Below are 19,111 nucleotides of genomic sequence, written 5' to 3'. Positions count from 1 at the left end.
ACCATCAGTGATATTTTATAATCAAATGACCTGAAGTTCTGAGGGCATGTTCCAATGTCTGTCTTCTTGTCTGTCTATGAAGTCTTCAGGCATGCCTTAAGAGGCAGAAGGTGGCCAAAGATTACAGAGGAGGGAAGTGATGACAAGAGCCCTCACAGCCATTGTAGAGCAAGAGTAACTCTCTACTACTGCGTGGATTCTGATCAGCAGGTTCCACAGACTTCAACGGATTTTTAGAAATTAAGCCTTTCTCCACAGCCATGCTTGTAGGACTGGCATGAAGAGACTATCATCTCTGATGTCTATAATGGTGATCTAGTAGCTGTGAAGAAGTAGACTAGATAGAACCAAACCTAGCCCTGAGTCTGAACAAAGTGCCACTTGGAAGACACATAATGGAGGAAAAAGAGAAATGAGAGCAGAAGATCCTTCATGATACAGGATCTCACCCTTAAAAATGGGGGGACAAAAGCCTGGAGTGAAGTGTCAAAGTGAGGTGTTATTGGAGCCAGGGTCAGATCCTATGGTTTCTTTAGAACTGAGGCTAATGGTTGCTTGACTGTTGGACTCCGTTGATGATGCTGAGTGAAACTGCCTATACAAGTACTTGAACTTAGATTTCACTTTTTTGATGGGAACCACCAATGGCTCCAATGAGAAGGGAGTCAAACATGGAGCTGATGAAACGAACAGTAGGGTCTTTTCCATCAATTCCATCAATTCCATCAAAATTCCATCAATTTTAAAGGAGTTATTACCTGCAGCCCTGCAAGGTTGCACTTGTCGGGGCTGTTTGATGGAGAGGCGGGGGTGGGTGGGAATTGTTTGCTTCTGCATTACCAAGGAGTGCATGGGGAAAGCCTTGCACGTGGATCTTGGAAGGTTTACTTCAGAGTAAGCCAGTGGAGGGTAAGCTTGTAGATCATGGAAGGGAGGAAGGTCAGGATCATCCTCAGCCATGGTTGTTGCAGGTTGCAAATCCTAGGACATTTGGGGGTAGATTCTCAGAAGCTGTGGCTTTTTAAACCAGGATGGGGGCCATGTTCAATGAGGAATATGGCTGTCGAGTCCACCCTCCATGGCAGACATGGAGGTCTGCTATTTTTTTTTAAGTTCAAAATGTTCAAAATGTGTTCTTTGCCTAAATAAAATATAATTTTCTCTGTAGCACTTCATGGATTTCATAAGCAACACACTATAATTGTTTATACAAAGTGTAAAGGTTATATATATATATGTATACACACACACACACACACATACACAGTGTTACCTTCATTTTAAATGTCAAAAAGTATTTGTGGCTCCAAGTGTTTTCTTTTCCGTGGAAAACGGGTCCAAATGGCTCTTTGGATGTTAAAGGTTGCCGACCCCTTCTAATGTCATCCACGGCAACGGCAGGCCTCTCCCTGATAAATTCTGGCCCCACCCATGAGGCTGGTCACACTCTGGATTTGGTCTTTGGGTCAGGAGTTGATATGGTTGTATCCTCTGTGGACAGAGTGCCATGGTCTGACCATTATGCCCTTAAAGTCTGGGTGGACTTGCCACGACGGGCTGATATATGGCTGCCCACGAAGACTTATTGATCCTACTGGATTCCTGAATGCTCTGTGGGATCCTGAACCTGCTGGCTCCCTTGATGAGAAGGTAGAGGACTGGAATTCCAGGCTCTCCAATGGCATTAAGGTGATTGCTCCCTGGTGTCCTCTGCGCTCCCGTTCTCAGCTGATCCCCTGGTATAGTGAGGAGCTGCACCAAATGAAGCGGGAGATCAGATGGCTAGAGTGAGTGTGGATAAAGTCTTGTGACAAGGCTGAACATACATCTTATAGGATGTTTATGAAAGCCTATGAGATGGCAATGAAGAGGGCGAAGAGGGATTACTTCTCGGCCTCTCTCGCGTCTGCTAGCTCCCGCCTAGCACAATTATTTCGAATTGTTCGGTCACTTTCCTCATTAACAAAAATAATCAATTTGCTCTTGGCTGTGAGTCGTTTATGAGCTTTTTTTGGCAAGTGCCCATAAATGATACCAAACAAGTCTGTTCACCTATTTGTCTAGGTTTTCCCTTTTCTTACAACAAATCTTTATCCTATCTTACAGTTCCTGTTTATTTTAGGCCGTTCTCCTTAACCCATTTTAACATGCTCCCTGAGGAAGAGCTAACAGGGAGCAGCAGTGGCGTAGGAGGTTAAGAGCAGGTGCACTCTGATCTGGAGGAACCGGGTTTGATTCCCAGCTCTGCCGCTTGAGTTGTGGAGGCTTATCTGGGGAATTCAGAATAGCCTGTGCACTCCCACACATGCCAGCTGGGTGGCCTTGGGCTAGTCACAGCTTTTCGGAGCTCTCTCAGCCCCACCCATCTCACAGGGTGTTTGTTGTGAGGGGGGAAGGGCAAGGAGATTGTAAGCCCCTTTGAGTCTCCTGCAGGAGAGAAAGGGGGGATATAAATCCAAACTCCTCCTCCTCCTCCTCCTCCTCCTCCTCCTCTTCTTCTTCTTCTTCTACTACTACTACTACTACTACTACTACTACCACTACTACTACTACTACTACTACTACTAACTGGTCAATGTACGGGAATCTCACATAAGCATAGGTTTCGTCCCTGTGGTGCTCAGGTTGTTGAATACATTACACTTTTGTTGTTTTCCTGCAAGATTTATGCAGAGCAAAGGACAATTAGCTCTCCCTATGGCTGCCTATCCAGCCTATTCTGTGGTTTGCCATCCGTTAAACTGCCTTTCAGGATCTGTCAAGAAACAGTGGAAAAATTCAACTTATGTATGCCTAATAAAGGTTGTTGTATTGTAAATTCAACTTATGGGTACTAAAACATTGTCAGCAAGTCTTGAAACTATTCTGACAGTGGATTCAGAGGACTGATCTAATTTTGACAGCGGACTTATTAAACCTTTACTTAACATTCAAAATTAGTTTCATCCTTTTATGATGTAAACTTTTGAATCTGGAATGTGCATTGTATTCTATTGAATGTATGTTTTAGGCCTACCTTGAGTAACTCCAAGAAGCCTTTATGCTTCATGGATTATTTTATTGAGAATAAACTGAGCTAACAGAATGGGATAAAATAGCAATTAATGCATGTTGTCCTCAGCAACTGGTTCTTGAGACTAGAGTTGGTGAGATGATAGGATATTAAGGAAGCACTCAGGACAATCTCTAATGAAGTCACCCTATGCCTCTTAAATATAATTGTTACAGATAGCTAACTGCAGATGCCTTATACTAGTTTGAGAACCCTGATATACAGAGCGTTTTAAAAAGGGAATTCTACTGTTGACATGAGAGAGTGGCAGTTGACAGTAGCAGTTAGAGAATGTCAACTAGAGTGGAAGAAGAGTATTGTAAGATCAAGGAGGATCCTAAAATAAGTGAAACCAGCAGTCCTTCCATGAGAAAATAGCTCCAATGAAAAGGTGGTGATTCCTATTAACTGTTAAGGAAAGACAGAAAATTGAGACCAGCGTATATGTTCCTGCCACCACTGACTTTAGAAATTGTGTTTAAAATAAACTTGTGAAAACCAAGTGTTCTTTCTCAGCAGTTACAAACACCTGTTGGTACAACAAAACAGCTAGATCAGGGGTAGGGAACCTGCGGCTCTCCAGAAGTTCAGGAACTGCAATTCCCATCAGCCTCTGTCAGCATGGCCAATTGGCCATGCTGGTAGGGGCTGATGGGAATTGTAGTTCCTGAACATCTGGAGAGCAGCAGGTTCCCTACCCCTGAGCTAGATTCTAGTGACAATGTATCTATTGCTGTGGAGTGCCCCCTGTGGTGTTCTGGGAACAGGCCCATCTGCCATCCTTCCTTCCCTTCCCAGGCTACCTGAGGTCCCTGGTCCCTGGTCCCTAGCCTAGACCCTCAGCTCATGGGTCCTGGCCTCTATGTCTGCCTTTCACTATTCCTCTCTCTCTTTCTGTCACTCTGCTCTATCTCTCCTTACTCTCTCATCTCTCTCCATTCCACCACCCACTGACTTTTCTACCTGCTTTATTTTATCCTTCCCACTTCCCCAGCTGCCCCTTCTCATCTTGGCAGCTGGCCCATCCCTACTAGGGAAGGACCCTCTCGCAGCTCCCATGACCTACAGAGTGTCTTTTGGGCCGAGCCAGGGCCCTGACTGGCCTCCCCACCTGCAAGCTTTAAATGTCTGAGGGTCGAGGTGGCATTTCCCACCTATCACTGGAACATAGTGTCCTGGTGGGACTGGGCCTTTCCTGAGGCAATGGACCTGGCCGGAAGTGTCACAGGGCTGCTGCAGGTGGGCCCAGGTTTTTCCTGGCTCTTTGGGGCTGCAGAGAGGGGTACAGAGGCCTGCAGACATCTCAAACTCCTCCAGCAGGCAGGCATGGCTGCAAATGCCCACAGACTGGCTGCCATCTCTCTCCAGGTAAATGGGAGCAGGGCGGGAAAATGGGAGTAGGGAGGTAAAGTCCGGCCAGCAAGTAGACTGGTCCTGGACAATTACATATACATATACAGTTTCCCTCATTTCTGTTGCCTTTCACTTGCCTAAAACCTCTTTGACAGTCTGACTTGACCATCTCACCAAAAGAGAAAAATGAAATTCATATCAGCTTCTCATGTGCCATATTCAGGCATACATTTACAAAAGGTTTTTCAGTTCCTCAGCTTCCTAGGATGGGTCAGAATACATCTATATATATTTTATACATCTGGGGGGTTGGGGAATCATCATAGTAACCAATTGTGAAAAGCACACACATATATACTGTGGTATTGTTCTTTCCATTCTCAGTCTCCCTCATCACCTTGAGCTTTTTGCAACCTCTCATTATGGTTTGATGCAATGTCCTCAAAAGCAATTCTATCTATGCCAAAATGTGGGTATAAAGGAAGCAAAAGAAGTGTCATTATTTATTCTGATCCACTTTAAGAAGCAGCAAAAGAGTACTCAGGGCTATTACTAAGCACAATATTTGTGTGTCATCCATTCACTATGATTCCCTCCCCAAAAGACTTCTAATAAAGTTCCTCTATCCAATATCCAGAATGATGGATCCAGATAACTGTTGTGCAGTGCTAAAAGAGAGAATACAAATGATAGAAGGAAGAGACAGAAGGAATAAGAAGAAATTGTGGCTGTTGACTGATAGCCATACAGCAGTTCTCTCTGCCTGCTGAATGTAATGCCAGAGCTGCCAGTTACCAACTACTATAAACTATGGGTGATTTAAGAAGCACACTACAAAGAAAAAATCTTAAATAGAAACAGAATTAATGTTCCACATCACTGATAGCATGATCATCTCAAAACAGCACTCTTTCTGTTTACAGTACTTGGAATACAATATGACATTCTGAGTGACAGATGCCATCATATTAGGAAATTAAGCACACCTGGGAATCCCTGAAGCAAACAGCAGAATTACAAATCAGAACTATAAAATACGCTTGCTGTCATTTTAAAAAAAATCTTACAGTTGAAATGTTCTTGTAGAAACTGGAAATGAAGCATATGGATTCAATGCAATTTGGTGTATGACTATCCATATTTATTATCTTCTAAAGGCTACAACACATTATGGTAGCTGAAAATGCACTTAGGAAGACTCCACAAGCTTAATATATACCAAGAATAGTATGGTGTGGAATCAAAATGAAATGCTTAGCACTTGGAAGAACCGTAGTTTATTAGTTTGTATTATTAACAATGGTTTATTAACAATGGGAAGTTTACAAAATTGATAAATTGCTTATTTCAGGATAGTAGCATATGGAATGGATTTTTATTTTTAAATGATGAAGGGCACAAAGTCCACTGTATATATTCCTAATTCAATTTCCATTTTTACACAGTTTAGCAAGCAAGTAAAGTAATCACCCACTTTAGCTATCAATTCAGCAATAAAATATAAAATAACATTATTTCTAATGAACTTTAACCATATTTTGCCTCTACCCGTTCTCTAATGGCAATAGAAAAATTAAAGATTGCAGATTTCTAAAATGTATGAATGTAATACAGAGAGACCACTCCAAATATATTCTTGAAATTAGGGTGTGAAATACTCCTGTTGATGACTACAAAGCAAATAAATTATCTAGCAAGTATAACCTACTTTTTAGTTTCAACACTTAAAAAGTATTTGTGTGTGTATGTACTCTCAATCATGCATATACTATACATAAAAACACTTAGGCATCCTCATTAATTAACTCACGTAGGCATCAAAACAGTTAAAGTAGTTTGTCAAAAGACAGAAAACTGAAATTTAGTACTTATGTAATGATTTTATTCATGCAAAGTCCTGAAAAGGAATTTCAGTACTCACAGTTAGAATTCATTCTTCTCAACAAAGGAAGTTATCCTCAGTAAGATTTGTTCCTCCCATCCACTTTTAGATACATAGTCAAAGACAATCCTTGAATGGGGGAACAGTTCCTGGATTGGTCCACAAAGGAACGATATTCAGAAACAGACACACAGAGGAATTATAAAAGGAGGAATCTGATTAGCTTGACCACTTATAAAACTAAGATAGAACAAAATATGCATAGAATCCTGGGGAGATATCCAGGACAGCCTTACAGTGGCTGTGATCATTTCTCCATGATCGAGGACAGAAGGTTGCAACTAGTGAGAAAACTTCCACATGCCATGAATTGGCATGGTGTCCTGCAAGGAGCAATTCTCTTGCCATTGTTGTTTAACATTTATATGCAGCCTCTAGTCAGGTGGATCTGAAGGCTCAGACTGGGTTGTCATCAATATGCTGATGACCCCCAGTTATATCTGATGATGGACAATCACCTGGATGCTGCCCCAGGCACTTTGGGCAACTGTCTGGATGCCATGATGGAATGGATGAAGAAGAGCCAGTTGGAAATAAATGGAGCAAAGACAGAGGTTCAGTGGCTGAGTCAGAGAGGGCAGGTGGAAGGATGTCAGCTACCATTCCTTCATGGGGTTCAGCTTGTTGCTGCATCATTTGTCATGTTTAGGTGTGCACCTGTCCTGGACTCCTTCTTATCAATGGAGGTCAAGGTGAATAATGCTAATTGTGCAGTGTTTTACCATCTCTGCCGAGGGAGACAGCTGGTACCCTATCTGTCTCAATCTGACTTAGCCACAGTGATCCATACAATGGTCACCTCCAGACTGGATTACCTCAACTCACTTTACGCAGGGCTACCCATCGGCTTGCTCCAGAAACTCCAGCTGGTCCAGAAAACAGAAGCAAGGTTCTAAACTGGAATCCCATGGTGGACAAACTTCCAATCTGTGCCCCACCAGCTGCACTGGCTCCAAGTGGAGTACCAGACCAAATTCAGGGTTTTAGTGCTGATGCACAAAGCCCCGAAACAGTCTGGGTCCAAAGTATCTACAAGACCATCTCTCCAATTATGTCGGTCGACAGATGCTCTGTTCATCGAGTAGTAATTTACTTGTGGCTCTGGCCCGAAGGAAGTCCAGCTGTCCTCAACCAGGACCAGAACTTTTTGGCCCTGGTCCCAGCCTGGTGGAACTCTCTGATGAAACCAGGGCCGTGCAGGATTTAATGTAGTTCCACAGGGTCTGTAAGATGGAGTGTTGTACCAGGTTGCAAGAGCAGTAGTTATCAGCATTGGCCTCACACACCCCCATCATGCCCCCCGCCACTCCGTCTATTAGGTGGAAATTCTCCATCCTCCCTCTCTTTTTTAGGATTTTTTAACTCTTTGGTTATGGGAGGTTCACCATCTCAGTTCTCTGGGATGTATAGCTTTTACACTGAATTTATGGTTTCATAATTTTATACTTTGTTGTATTCTGTGTTGGTTTTATGAATTTGTTGTGAACTGCCCCTCGCCCAACAGAGAAGGGGCAGTACAGAAATTTTAAAAAATATGTTGTGAATAGGAAATTAGATATGGAATTTATCTCTGCAAAATGGATTTTTAAGAAGAATGTTAAAGAATGGCTGAAATCTACTTTGTCTGATCCAAATGGATGTTTTTTGTTGGTGAAGATTGAGTTTAATGGGAAGAAGGTATGAATGATTGGGGTATATGCCCAAATTAGGGGAAAGGGTTTTTTTTTAAAAAAAAGATTTGTTGAATAAAGTTTTTGAATCGTCTTATATCAGTATTGTTTTGGTTGGAGATTTGAATGCGGTAACTGAGCCAAAATTGAATAAGCCAGGTGGAGGAAATATAGTTAGTGATAGTGGGCAAGGGAAATTCCCTAAATCTTTTTTTTTGTTAGTAAACAACTTAGAGGTGAGAAACATATGGAGAGAAAGGAATAGATTAGTGAAATATTTCACTTTATTTTCAGAATGACATAAATCATGGACTAAATAAGATATGCTTTGGACCACAAAAGATATAATGGTAGACAAAATTAAATCAAGGCAGGGCTGCCATTACTGGAAACTGGCCCCAGTCCAGAGGCTGCTCCTTCGCTCAGGTTGAAGAAGCCTCCACAGTCTTTCCTATCTGAGAAAGTGCTGTGAAAGTTGCACTGAGAGGTATGGCTGAGTCTGCAGGAGCAGAAGGGGGTGCTAAACTTATTGTGGAAAGACTGCAGAGGCTGAGCTGGGGTGGTGAATTCTGGGCAGAGAAATCCTCAGGAGCCTGAGGATTCCCCTGCCCAGACTCCAAAGGACTGTGAAGGCCATACTGAGGTCTCACAGTGGGGGTGACAGACCATAGTACAGGCAAGGGAATCCCCAACCTGAGGATTCCCCCCGCCAGGATTCTGCTGCCACAGTGTGGCCTCTGCAGCCCTTCCTCACTGAGGTAGGGTTGTGGAAGCTGCACTGGGGGGGGGGGCGGTAAAAAAGGCCACGGGGCATAGGGGAGCAGGAACAGGAATAAATTTAAAAGAGCAAGGAACAAGTTTAATAGAGCTAAGCTAGCAAAGGATTATGAATGAAAAATATATGGGTACAAAGGAAGCTGGTTTTAGAGAGGCTACTACATACAAGATTTTGTTTAGTAACTTTTACAGTTGATACAAATTAGACAGAACATTATTTTTGTGCCTTACTGATGATACTGTCACTTTGACACTAGACAAAATAAATCTTACTGCAATATAGTTGTTACAGAGGCCCTTTCCGCACGGGCCAAAAGCGGCGGCGGCGGGCTGGTAAAACAGCATTTTGGGGAGGACTGCTCGCATAGGCGCCGCTGCCAAATCACTGCAGTGGCTCCTGGCTCCCACCAAAACAGTGTTTTTGAATCTTGCTCAGGGAGCGAGGTATTTTGGAAATGCCAGCTTCCATTCGGTGCCATGCGAACGGCACCAGGTGGAAGCTGGCGTTTCTCTCCCAGCCCTCCCAAACGCTCCTTACCTCTGGTCGCCTTCTGTCGCGTTGTGCAGGCCAGGAGACATTCCCCCTGGCCTCATTCTCCAACATTGTCGCTCTGGTGGGGGGGGCGTGTTCCCTGGCCTCCACAATGCAAAAGAAGGCGACTGGAGGTAAGGAGCATTTGGGAGCGGCAAGCCTGTGCGAAGGCTGCGCCGCTGCCGCCGCCGCATCCATGCGAACGGTCCCGCGTGGGTGCACCGGCATAAACTATGCCAACGCATCCCCCCTCAGTGCCCGTGCAGAAAGGGCCAGAGTTCTGTTTGGCTATCTAGCCCCTTTCCTAAAAATCTTACTTTTTACTCTCAGGTAAGTACTACACCCACACAGTTCTTTGGACACTAAACTTTCCCATAGAGTGTCTCTCTTACATGGTGCTTATCATAGAAGGATGGCCACTCTCCTTGCAGAAGTTCCAATTCTCTTTGTATAACTCTCCTCCTCTTAGAAGCTTCACTGCTTCATATCTGATGGGGGTTCTCCTCAGAGGAAAAAAATAAGCAAGCCACCAATTTGATTAATCAGTGTTACTGTGTTATGTGTAACTCCAGGAACTTTTATACAGATTCCTTGACTGAACTCTGCCCTGCCTTGCACTTAATTCCCACTCTGAACTGACCCTCCGCTTCCAAAGAACACAGCAACCTCCAAACTACAGTTCACTCTGGCTGTCACAATGGAACTCTTTTTTTCCCCAGAACTCCCTGTCCTCAGGCTGTGCATTTCTCACAACCAATCCCGTGGAGTTCCAAATTAACCCTTTGGGCTCTGAACATTCCACTGACTGTACAAGCCTAAGGGCCTATATATGTTACAGGGGGTTTCACAGTAGGTTTCACAGTTTTTCATGCTTCCCATGCCTCCTGAAACCCCTTTGGGGCTGGCACACGTGTGCCGTCTCCTTTACACCTGTGGACTGCACTGTAAAATGCTGTTTTAACTCTATTTTATGATCTGTTCTGAGGATACCAGAGACTTTTAAACACTATATTCTATGGGAATCTAAACTAATTAACAAATAATAAACCATACTATATATTTGATGCAACTATTTGTAACATTTAGTTAATATACCCAGGCTGCAGTATCTGATACTGCCCATTTCTGAATATTGTTGAGATTTGATTACATTCATGTAATACTCATTCTAACGGAAATTTGAGAGATGTAAGAAAAAGATTACAGGAAGATGCATTATAAGAACAGACCTTAAAAGTCAAAGTTAATAGTGAATTCATTCTCTTTCATGTACACAACTATGAAAACAAATATCCTGTGAACTCTGGATATAAACAGTATCTCTGAACAGGATCTCAGTGCTTGAGGAGACAGGTCCTCGTTCATCTTGTGGCTGTTTAATTTGATCTTTGTTGACTAAGGCACAAATAACAAGAACAGAACTTGATTGTCTATGCAGCACCAGAAAATTCTGATAACACTTTTTCCTTTCAACACTGATAGGATATTCCTGATATAAGCTATTACTTCAATAGAAACAGAAATGCTAGCATTAAACAAAGCTTCTCTTCTTTTCTTCAACTATATGATTTTTCATTAACCAAAATGTCAGTTTGGTTATTTGAAACATTTTGCAATAAAATACTTTACAAGATTAGTCTCAATAGTACATAAAATAATGATTATCACACATTAATAGACACACAAAAAATATGACCTCACCATAATGTCCAATCTGGACAAGTTCAGACTTTATTTCTTCAAATCCCTGACATATTATACTATGAACAGTGTTCATTAATTTACAGTTGGTTAACATAGGATGCTATGGTAAATGAAATCATGAGCTTTACAAGGCAGTCATGTAGAAGAGATGTTCAATTATGCAAGTTTTAGCCTCCAAGTGTTTGCCATTTGTTTTATTTAAATAGCTGGATCAAGAAAGGCAAGTTCGCAGTGTCCTTATTATCTGCACTTGTTGCTTCAGGATTTAGCATCTACTGTTCATGCAACATTGCATATATCCTGTGTTTATTTTCATAATACAAAGCTCCTCAGGAACCAATTACAAAGGAGAACACTGAGCTGTCATTGTTCACATGAAATGCCCTAACTGGGCAGATCAGCAGCAAGTTGTGATTCCAAGTGACTACAGGCACAAAACTGCTAAGCCAAATGCTATGTCTCAGATTAACTTGAACAAGGAACATCACTGCAATTCAAGGAAGGGTTTGTCTTGTATGGGAGCAAAGGAGCTGGAACAAGATAAGTTTGCTGGCAATCATATTTATGTCAAAGTTATCAGCACACCTACCTAAGATGAAACAACAGGGCCTGCACAATAGAGCTATTCTGCCAGGCATATGGTTGAGGCAACTATGGTTAACCATCTAGGCCTTTCTTAAAATCTGATTTGTAACTTCATTATCTAGTTATTAGGGCCCCTCGGGGTTATAGTTGTTATTCTCTGTTAATTTTCATGGATTGGAAGTTTATCCCTGCTTGGATCTAGTATTATGTTTTATTCACGTTTAAATGTATATACATGTGTGTGTGTGTGTGTGTGTGTGTGTGTGTGTGTGTGTGTGTGTGTGTGTGTGTGTGTACATGTATATACTAGCGGGGCCCGGCCATGCGTTGCTGTGGCAATTGTCCTTCTCATCACAGTCCGCAACCCACACAGATGTCCATGCAGGTCCAATGATCCGCAGCATAGCCTTTTGGGGTGGCCAAATGGAATCCCTCTTTCCCTTTTCAATTCACATTGTTATATGGTGATGTCTTGTTTTTTAGTATAAGGTAACCCTTTCCATTCCACAACAGAACTGTCCAGAGTGAGAATCCCGCTGTCCATGAGGCTGGTTGACACGCACAGTCCTGGCTTGGGTAAGGCAGAACTGGGGCAAGGAGGCTATCCCAGTCAGGCAGCAGAGGTAGGGGGGTGAGGTGCTCAGATCCAGGCCAGCTCCCTGGGTTCTTAAAGGGCCAAGTGCAAAAGAAGCAGAGCCAGTAGTGTTGGTTCGCCCCCACCCTGCAGATTTTCTTAGAAGGAAAAGGCAAACTCCAGCTCGCTTGTAGTAAAAGAGAGCTGTGGCAAATATGGATGAGGAAGTGGGTAAGTGGTGGTTGGATGTGTGGGAGGGCAGAGTGAGGTGTGTGAGGATGACCTGGATGTGTATGAGAGCATGTGTGTTGTGTGGTAGCAGTGGGTGAGGCACAGAGAGCGAAAGTTACCTGCATGTGAGGGGAAAACCCCCCCGACGTCTCACACAGCAAAGTGTGTATGTGTTTCACTTCCACTCGTATTACCTATTTACTGTTTTCAATGCTCATCTGTGGCCATCTGCACGAACATTCTAAGGGCATACCAATCCCTCAGGCCACTGACATGCTGCATGAACATTCTAAGGGTAACAGTTAAACACAGCCAGCTTCATGGCCTGGTGTGCCAGAGAAAAGACGTTTTACCTGGCTCAGGTATTGACTTACGGTGATTTGAAGGTCCGGTTACCTGCCCGGAACAGGGAGGGACGTCATGTGAAAATTTGGGGGCGAACCATCCAGCCATTTCCACGTTAGGGAATGACTAACAAAGTCACTGTTAGCTTTTTATATATATAGATGTACACACACGCGTGCATGTGTATGTGTGTGTATATGTTGTGAGCTGCCCCAGCCCAGAAGGGGAGGGGCAGCATATCCTTGACTATAAATGGAGATCAAGTAGAGCGGGTGGCTAGTTTTAAATTTCTGGGCGTCATGATTAAAGAGGACTTGACCTGGGGCGTACAGACTGCCGTGGTGGTTAAGAAGGCCCAGCAAAGACTGTACTATCTGAGACTTTTAAGGAAACAACAACTGGATGGAAAACTCCTGGTGTCCTTTTACCGCTGTGCTATAGAGAGTGTCTTAACCTACTGCATCTGTGTATGGTTCTCCAGTTGCACAGTGGCAGATAGGAAGGCGCTCCAAAGGGTGATCACTACAGCTCAGGGGATTATCGGCTGCCCTCTCCCCTCCTTGGAAGAACTCTACAATTCCCGAAGCCTAAAAAAAGCCCAAAATATTCTGAGAGACCCGTCTCATCCAGCACACTCTCTTTTTGAACTGTTACCATCCGGCAGATGATACAGGTCTATCAAAACTAGGACAAAAAGGCTTAGAGACAGCTTCTACTCTAGAGCTGTGGCTATGCTAAACTCTGCGGCTTCATGTTGATGTGTTTGGGGATGTAGGGATGAGTGGAGGAAGGGGAAGGTGAGGATGGGGTATGAGTCTGAAATTGTGTGCATCGAGGAATGCTGCTGTAAATTTCATTGTGCGTGCACAATGACAATAAAATGCTTATGCTTATGCTTAAATCAAATAAATAAATAATAACAACAATAACAACAACTAGTGACAGTGGAAATGGAAATCACCACAAAAATTAATGACGAATACATTTGTAGATGAGTTAGTCAGAACCTGATTTTCAAAAGCGTTTCTGAAATTTTCTGTATCAGGAAGGCATTCTGTGTTCCATATTAAAAGAGTGGGTAGTAATTTGGGTGCTTTAGTGAACGGCTGCACTTGAACAAAAAGCCTAAAAATTATTTAAAGCAGAATTGCAAATATTATTGGAGAGAGCCAAAATGAACCTATATTTTGGCTGTGACTGAAAGCAAGGTATATTGGCTGCAAACAGAATGTAGATACGAGAGGTGAATCACAAGAAGATGTTGACAGCACATCCTAAATCCTTAAGAATCCTCTGAGTGTCACATGTATGACTATCTGCCACTAGGGCAGAAGTCATGGGTGTGCCCTCGCTGCAATGAGCTCCTGGCACTCAAGGAACGTGTGCGTTCTCTTGAAGCCAAGGTGGCAGACCTGGCGAAGCTGAGAGAGGCAGAGAGGGCAACAAACAAGGCTTTCAGGGACCTAGCAACCGGGTCCCACTCCCAAGGTGACATCTCTTCAGATGTCATGGAGAATGAGAGTCTGGGTGACGGAGGGTGCCAGTCTGAGGTGGTGGAAGATGCTCCCTTAGATGGGTCCCCTTCCTTAGCTGGTGGTCAGATATCCTCTCGCACTGAGGATACCCCTCAGGGAGGTGGGGGGCTCCTTGTAGTGGGTGATTCGATCATTAGGAATATAGAGAGTTGGGTTTGTGAGAGGCGTGATGACCGCATGGTGACTTGCCTGCCTGGTGCGAAGGTTGCAGATGTCACACTTCGTCTAGATAGGCTGTTAGACAGTGCTGGGGTGGAGTCAGCAGTTGTGGTCCACATTGGTACCAATGACATTGGGAAATGTAGCAGGGAGGTTCTGGAAGCTAAATTTAGGCTGCTGGGAAAAGGTTAAAATCCAGGACCCCCAAGGTGGCATTCTCCGAAATACTACTTGTTCCACGTGCAGGGCGAGCTAGGCAAGCAGAGATACAGGGTCTCAATGCGTGGATGAGAAGGTGGTGTAAGGCAGAGGGTTTCAGCTTTGTCAGGAACTGGGGAACCTTTTGGGATAAGGCAGGCCTGTACAAAAGGGATGGGCTTCATCTTAACCAAAGAGGAACCAGGCTGCTGGCGCTCAACATTAAAAAGGTGGCAGAACAGCTTTTAAATTGATCCTTGGGGGAAAGCCGACAGGAGCTGAGGTGACTTCGGTTCGGAATACAGAGTCCATGGGGATGCAGACAGAGAGGGAGGTTTTTCTAAATCAACCACATACAAGCAAGGAGCATAGCAATGTGATAAGTGATAGTGTCTACAAAAGGCTAGAGGGCAAAACACATAAATCCCAGGTCAGGGACAGAGACAGAGTATACAAGTGTCTCTATGCTAATAGTAGAAGCATTCGACCTAAAATGGGGGAGCTGGAGTACAGAGTTTTGAAGGAGGACATTGATATAGTGGACATCACAGAGACATGGTGGAATTAGGAAAACCAGAGGGATGCTGTTATCCCAGGTTACAGGCTCTACAGGAAGGATAGGACAGGGCGTATTGGGGGTGGGGTGGCCCGCTACATCAAAGAGAGCACAGTGTCACATAAAATAGACAATGCAGGGGGAGCTGATTCCTCTACAGAAGCACTGTGGATATCAATACCAGGGGTGAAGCATAGTTTAACATTAGGAATATATTATCATCCCCCTGACCAAAGTGCACAAGAGGATTCTGAGATGGAAAAAGAAATTAGAGAGGCCAACAAAAGCAAAAATGTCGTGGTAATGGGCGATTTTAACTATCCCCACATAAACTGGAAAAATGCATGTTCAGGTCATAGTAAGGAGAGAACATTCCTGGATATGCTAAATGACTGTGGCTTAGAGCAGATGGTTGTAGAACCAACCAGGGGAGATGTGATCCTAGATCTAATTCTATGTGGGACCCAGGACCTGGTGCAGGAAGTCAGTGTTGTTGAGCCGATAGGGAACAGCGACCACAATGCTGTCAGATTCAGTATCTCTGCATGCGAACAAGTGACAACTACTAATGTAGTTACATTCGCCTTCAGAAAGAGAAATTTCTCAAAGATGAGGGGGATAGTGCGCAGGAAGCTGAAAGGGAAAATCAAGAGAGTCAAAACTGTCCAAGGTGCTTGGAGGTTATTTAAAAACACAGTCTTAAAAGCTCAGCTGGAATGTGTTCCACAGGTTAGGAAAGGCAGCGCCCAGTCCAAAAGAAAGCCACCATGGTTAACAAGGGAGGTTGAGGAAATTATTAGGAAAAAAAGATGTCTTTTAGAAAATGGAAGTCCAACTTAACTGATGAAGAATACCAGAGAGAACACAAAAGGTGGCAAAAGAGAAGCAAGTTAGCTGTAAGGGAGGCAAAAAAGGATTATGAGGAACGCATGGCTGCGAACATCAAGACTAGCAACAAACAGTTCTTCAAGTACATCAAAAGCAGGAAGCCAGCTAGGGAAGCGGTAGGCCCGTTAGATGATGAAGGAATAAAAAGTGTGCTAAAAGATGACAGGGAGATTGCAGAGAAGCTGAATGAATTCTTTGCATCTGTCTTCACCCAAGAGGAGGTGAGGAAAATTCCTGCACCTGAACCAAGCTTCTTAGGAGGTGAATCCGAGGAACTAGCGAAGATAGTGGTAGACAAGGAAGAAGTTCTGGCAGCCATTGATAAACTAAATGCTACCAAATCCCCTGGCCCAAATTGCATTCATCCAAGAGTTCTTAAAGAGCTCAAGCATGAAATTGCTGATCTTCTCACTTTAATATGCAACTTATCCCTGAAATCAGGCTCCATCCCTGAAGACTGGAAGATGGCCAATGTCACACCAATCTTTAAGAAAGGGTCTAGGGGGGACCCAGGAAATTACAGGCCAGTCAGTTTGACATCTGTTCCTGGTAAATTAGTAGAATCTATCATTAAAGATAAAATTATTAAACATGTAGAAAAGCAAGACCTGCTGAGGAAGAGTCAGCATGGCTTTTGTAGAGGCAAGTCCTGTCTTACAAACTTACTAGAGTTCTTTGAGTGTGTAAACAGACATGTGGAGAAGGGGGAACCAGTGGACATTGTCTACTTGGATTTCCAAAAGGCTTTTGACAAAGTTCCTCACCAGAGACTGTTGAGAAAACTCAGCAATGAAGGAATAAGAGGGGAAGTCCTCCTATGGATTAAAAACTGGTTGAGAAACAGGAAACAAAGGGTGGGTATAAATGGGAAGTTCTCACAATGGAGAGATGTAGGGAGTGGTGTCCCCCAAGGATCCGTTTTGGGACCAGTGCTCTTTAACTTATTCATAAATGACCTGGAAGTAGGGGTGGGTAGTGTGGTGGCCAAGTTTGCAGATGATACCAAATTATGTAGGGTGGTAAGAACCACAAAGGATTGCGAAGAGCTCCAAGCGGACCTTGATAAATTAGGTGAGTGGGCTAAGAAATGGCAAATGCAGTTCAATGTAGCTAAATGTAAAGTGATGCACATAGGGACAAAAAATCCAAACTTCACACACATGCTACAGGGTTCAGTGCAAACAGTCACAGACCAGGAAAGGGATTTGGGTGTCTTAGTTGATAGTTCCATGGGAATGTCAACTCAATGCATGGCAGCTGTGAAAAAGGCAAACTCTATGCTGGGGATAATTAGGAAAGGAGTTGATAATAAAACTGCAAGGATTGTCATGCCCTTATATAAAGCCGTGGTGCGACGGCACTTGGAGTACTGTGTTCAGTTGTGGTCGCCACATCTCAAAAAGGATATTGAAGAGATAGAAAAAGTGCAGAGAAGGGCAACGAGGATGATTGAAGGATTGGAGCACCTTCCGTATGAGGCGAGGCTGCAGTGTTTGGGACTCTTTAGTTTGGAGAGGAGACGTCTGAGGGGGGATATGATTGAAGTCTATACAATTATGCATGGGGTAGAAAATGTTGACAGAGAGAAATTTTTCTCTCTTTCTCACAATACTAGAACCAGGGGGCATACATTGAAAATGCTGGGGGGAAGAATTAGGACTAATAAAAGGAAACACTTCTTCATGCAACGTGTGATTGGTGTTTGGAATATGCTGCCACAGGAGGTGGTGATGGCCACTAACCTGGATAGCTTTAAAAAGGGCTTGGACAGATTTATGGAGGAGAAGTTAATCTATGGCTACCAATCTTGATCCTTCTTGATCTCAGATTGCAAATGCCTTAGCAGACCAGGTGCTCAGGAGCAGCAGCAGCAGCAGAAGGCCATTGCTTTCACATCCTGCATGTGAGCTCCCAAAGGCACCTGGTAGGCCACTGCGAGTAGCAGAATGCTGGACTAGATGGACTCTGGTCTGATCCAGCAGGCTAGTTCTTATGTTCTTATGTTCTTAAGAAAGGGACACAAGACAGAAACAACAATTAGCAGGACAGTCTCCTCTCTTCTAGGTATAAACACACAGAAACGTCACCTCCCAAAAAGCTGTTAGTCAGTCTAAGATAGGAATTGTACTTACTTGAGATTCTTTCACATTTTCAACTGTAAAGTTAAACCAGACTCGAAAACGAGGATTACACGTGTCTGGCCTGATGAACAGATCATATTCAAATTCTGTAACGTGGTCCACACGTCCAAGGTTGCCTAAACATATTTAAAACAGAGATGAATGTTATTAATTTCAGAACAGCACACAGATCTGGCAGGGAAATATTTTATCAAAAGACTGAATGAAGTTATATGAGAAATCTTAAAGCAGGTCAAACTGCTGTCTGTCTGAATAGCTCTGGAAGAATGATTTAAAAAAAATTACAGACTTAAGAAATTTGGATATTCACTATGGCTCACTCAGGTTACCTTCTGTAGCAATCAAGTCATTTAGTGTTTGCTGGAATGTGAATGCAAAAAAACAAAACAAAAGCAGTACATAGGGGTTTTTTTTGCAAAACAAAAAATATGGAGTTATTTCTGTCCCTCCCATGAACAAGACATACTCCTTTGACTGTATAAGTGATTGACAGAAAACAAAATGTCAGTAATTCCCGCAGAGACATAGTAGCAATAATCTAGTATGTGTACCCCACGTAATAAGGAATCTTTCTGATTGTATGAGCAATGCAAAAGCCCAATCTCCACATGGACGACCTTCAAGAATGACCAACATTTACAGTGTAAGTCTAAGCAGAGTTTACTTCAATGGACTTAGTCAGTATAACTGTGTTTAGTACTGCACTATCATTAAGTCTCAGGACAACTTGTGATAAGCAATATGTAAATAACACATTATCTAGCATATATTTCCAAGTTTAAAAATATGTTTTAATGTTAATGTTTCTATGGAAGAATCACTACCCAGCACCAAAATGATGAAATACTGGCTTGGTTTTTGTAAAAACT

At 43.2% G+C, this 19,111-nt stretch overlaps 1 protein-coding gene across 2 annotated transcripts in view; it reads right to left on the bottom strand.

Moving 5' to 3' along the window:
* The window catches only part of LOC125433066 (BEN domain-containing protein 5-like), a 996,205-nt gene that overhangs the window by 904,585 nt on the left and 72,509 nt on the right, over positions 1 to 19,111 (bottom strand). For both annotated transcript variants that reach the window (XM_048497387.1, XM_048497385.1), the window contains exon 3: positions 18,234 to 18,358. In XM_048497387.1, coding sequence (XP_048353344.1) covers positions 18,234 to 18,358 — 125 coding nt within the window. The remainder of the gene's footprint in view (positions 1 to 18,233; positions 18,359 to 19,111) is intronic.

The sequence above is a fragment of the Sphaerodactylus townsendi genome, linkage group LG05 (genome assembly GCF_021028975.2).
Source record: "Sphaerodactylus townsendi isolate TG3544 linkage group LG05, MPM_Stown_v2.3, whole genome shotgun sequence".
Lineage (NCBI taxonomy): Eukaryota > Metazoa > Chordata > Lepidosauria > Squamata > Sphaerodactylidae > Sphaerodactylus > Sphaerodactylus townsendi.
Note: the sequence above shows the minus strand (reverse complement) of the source record. Positions and strands in the feature narration are given on the sequence as shown.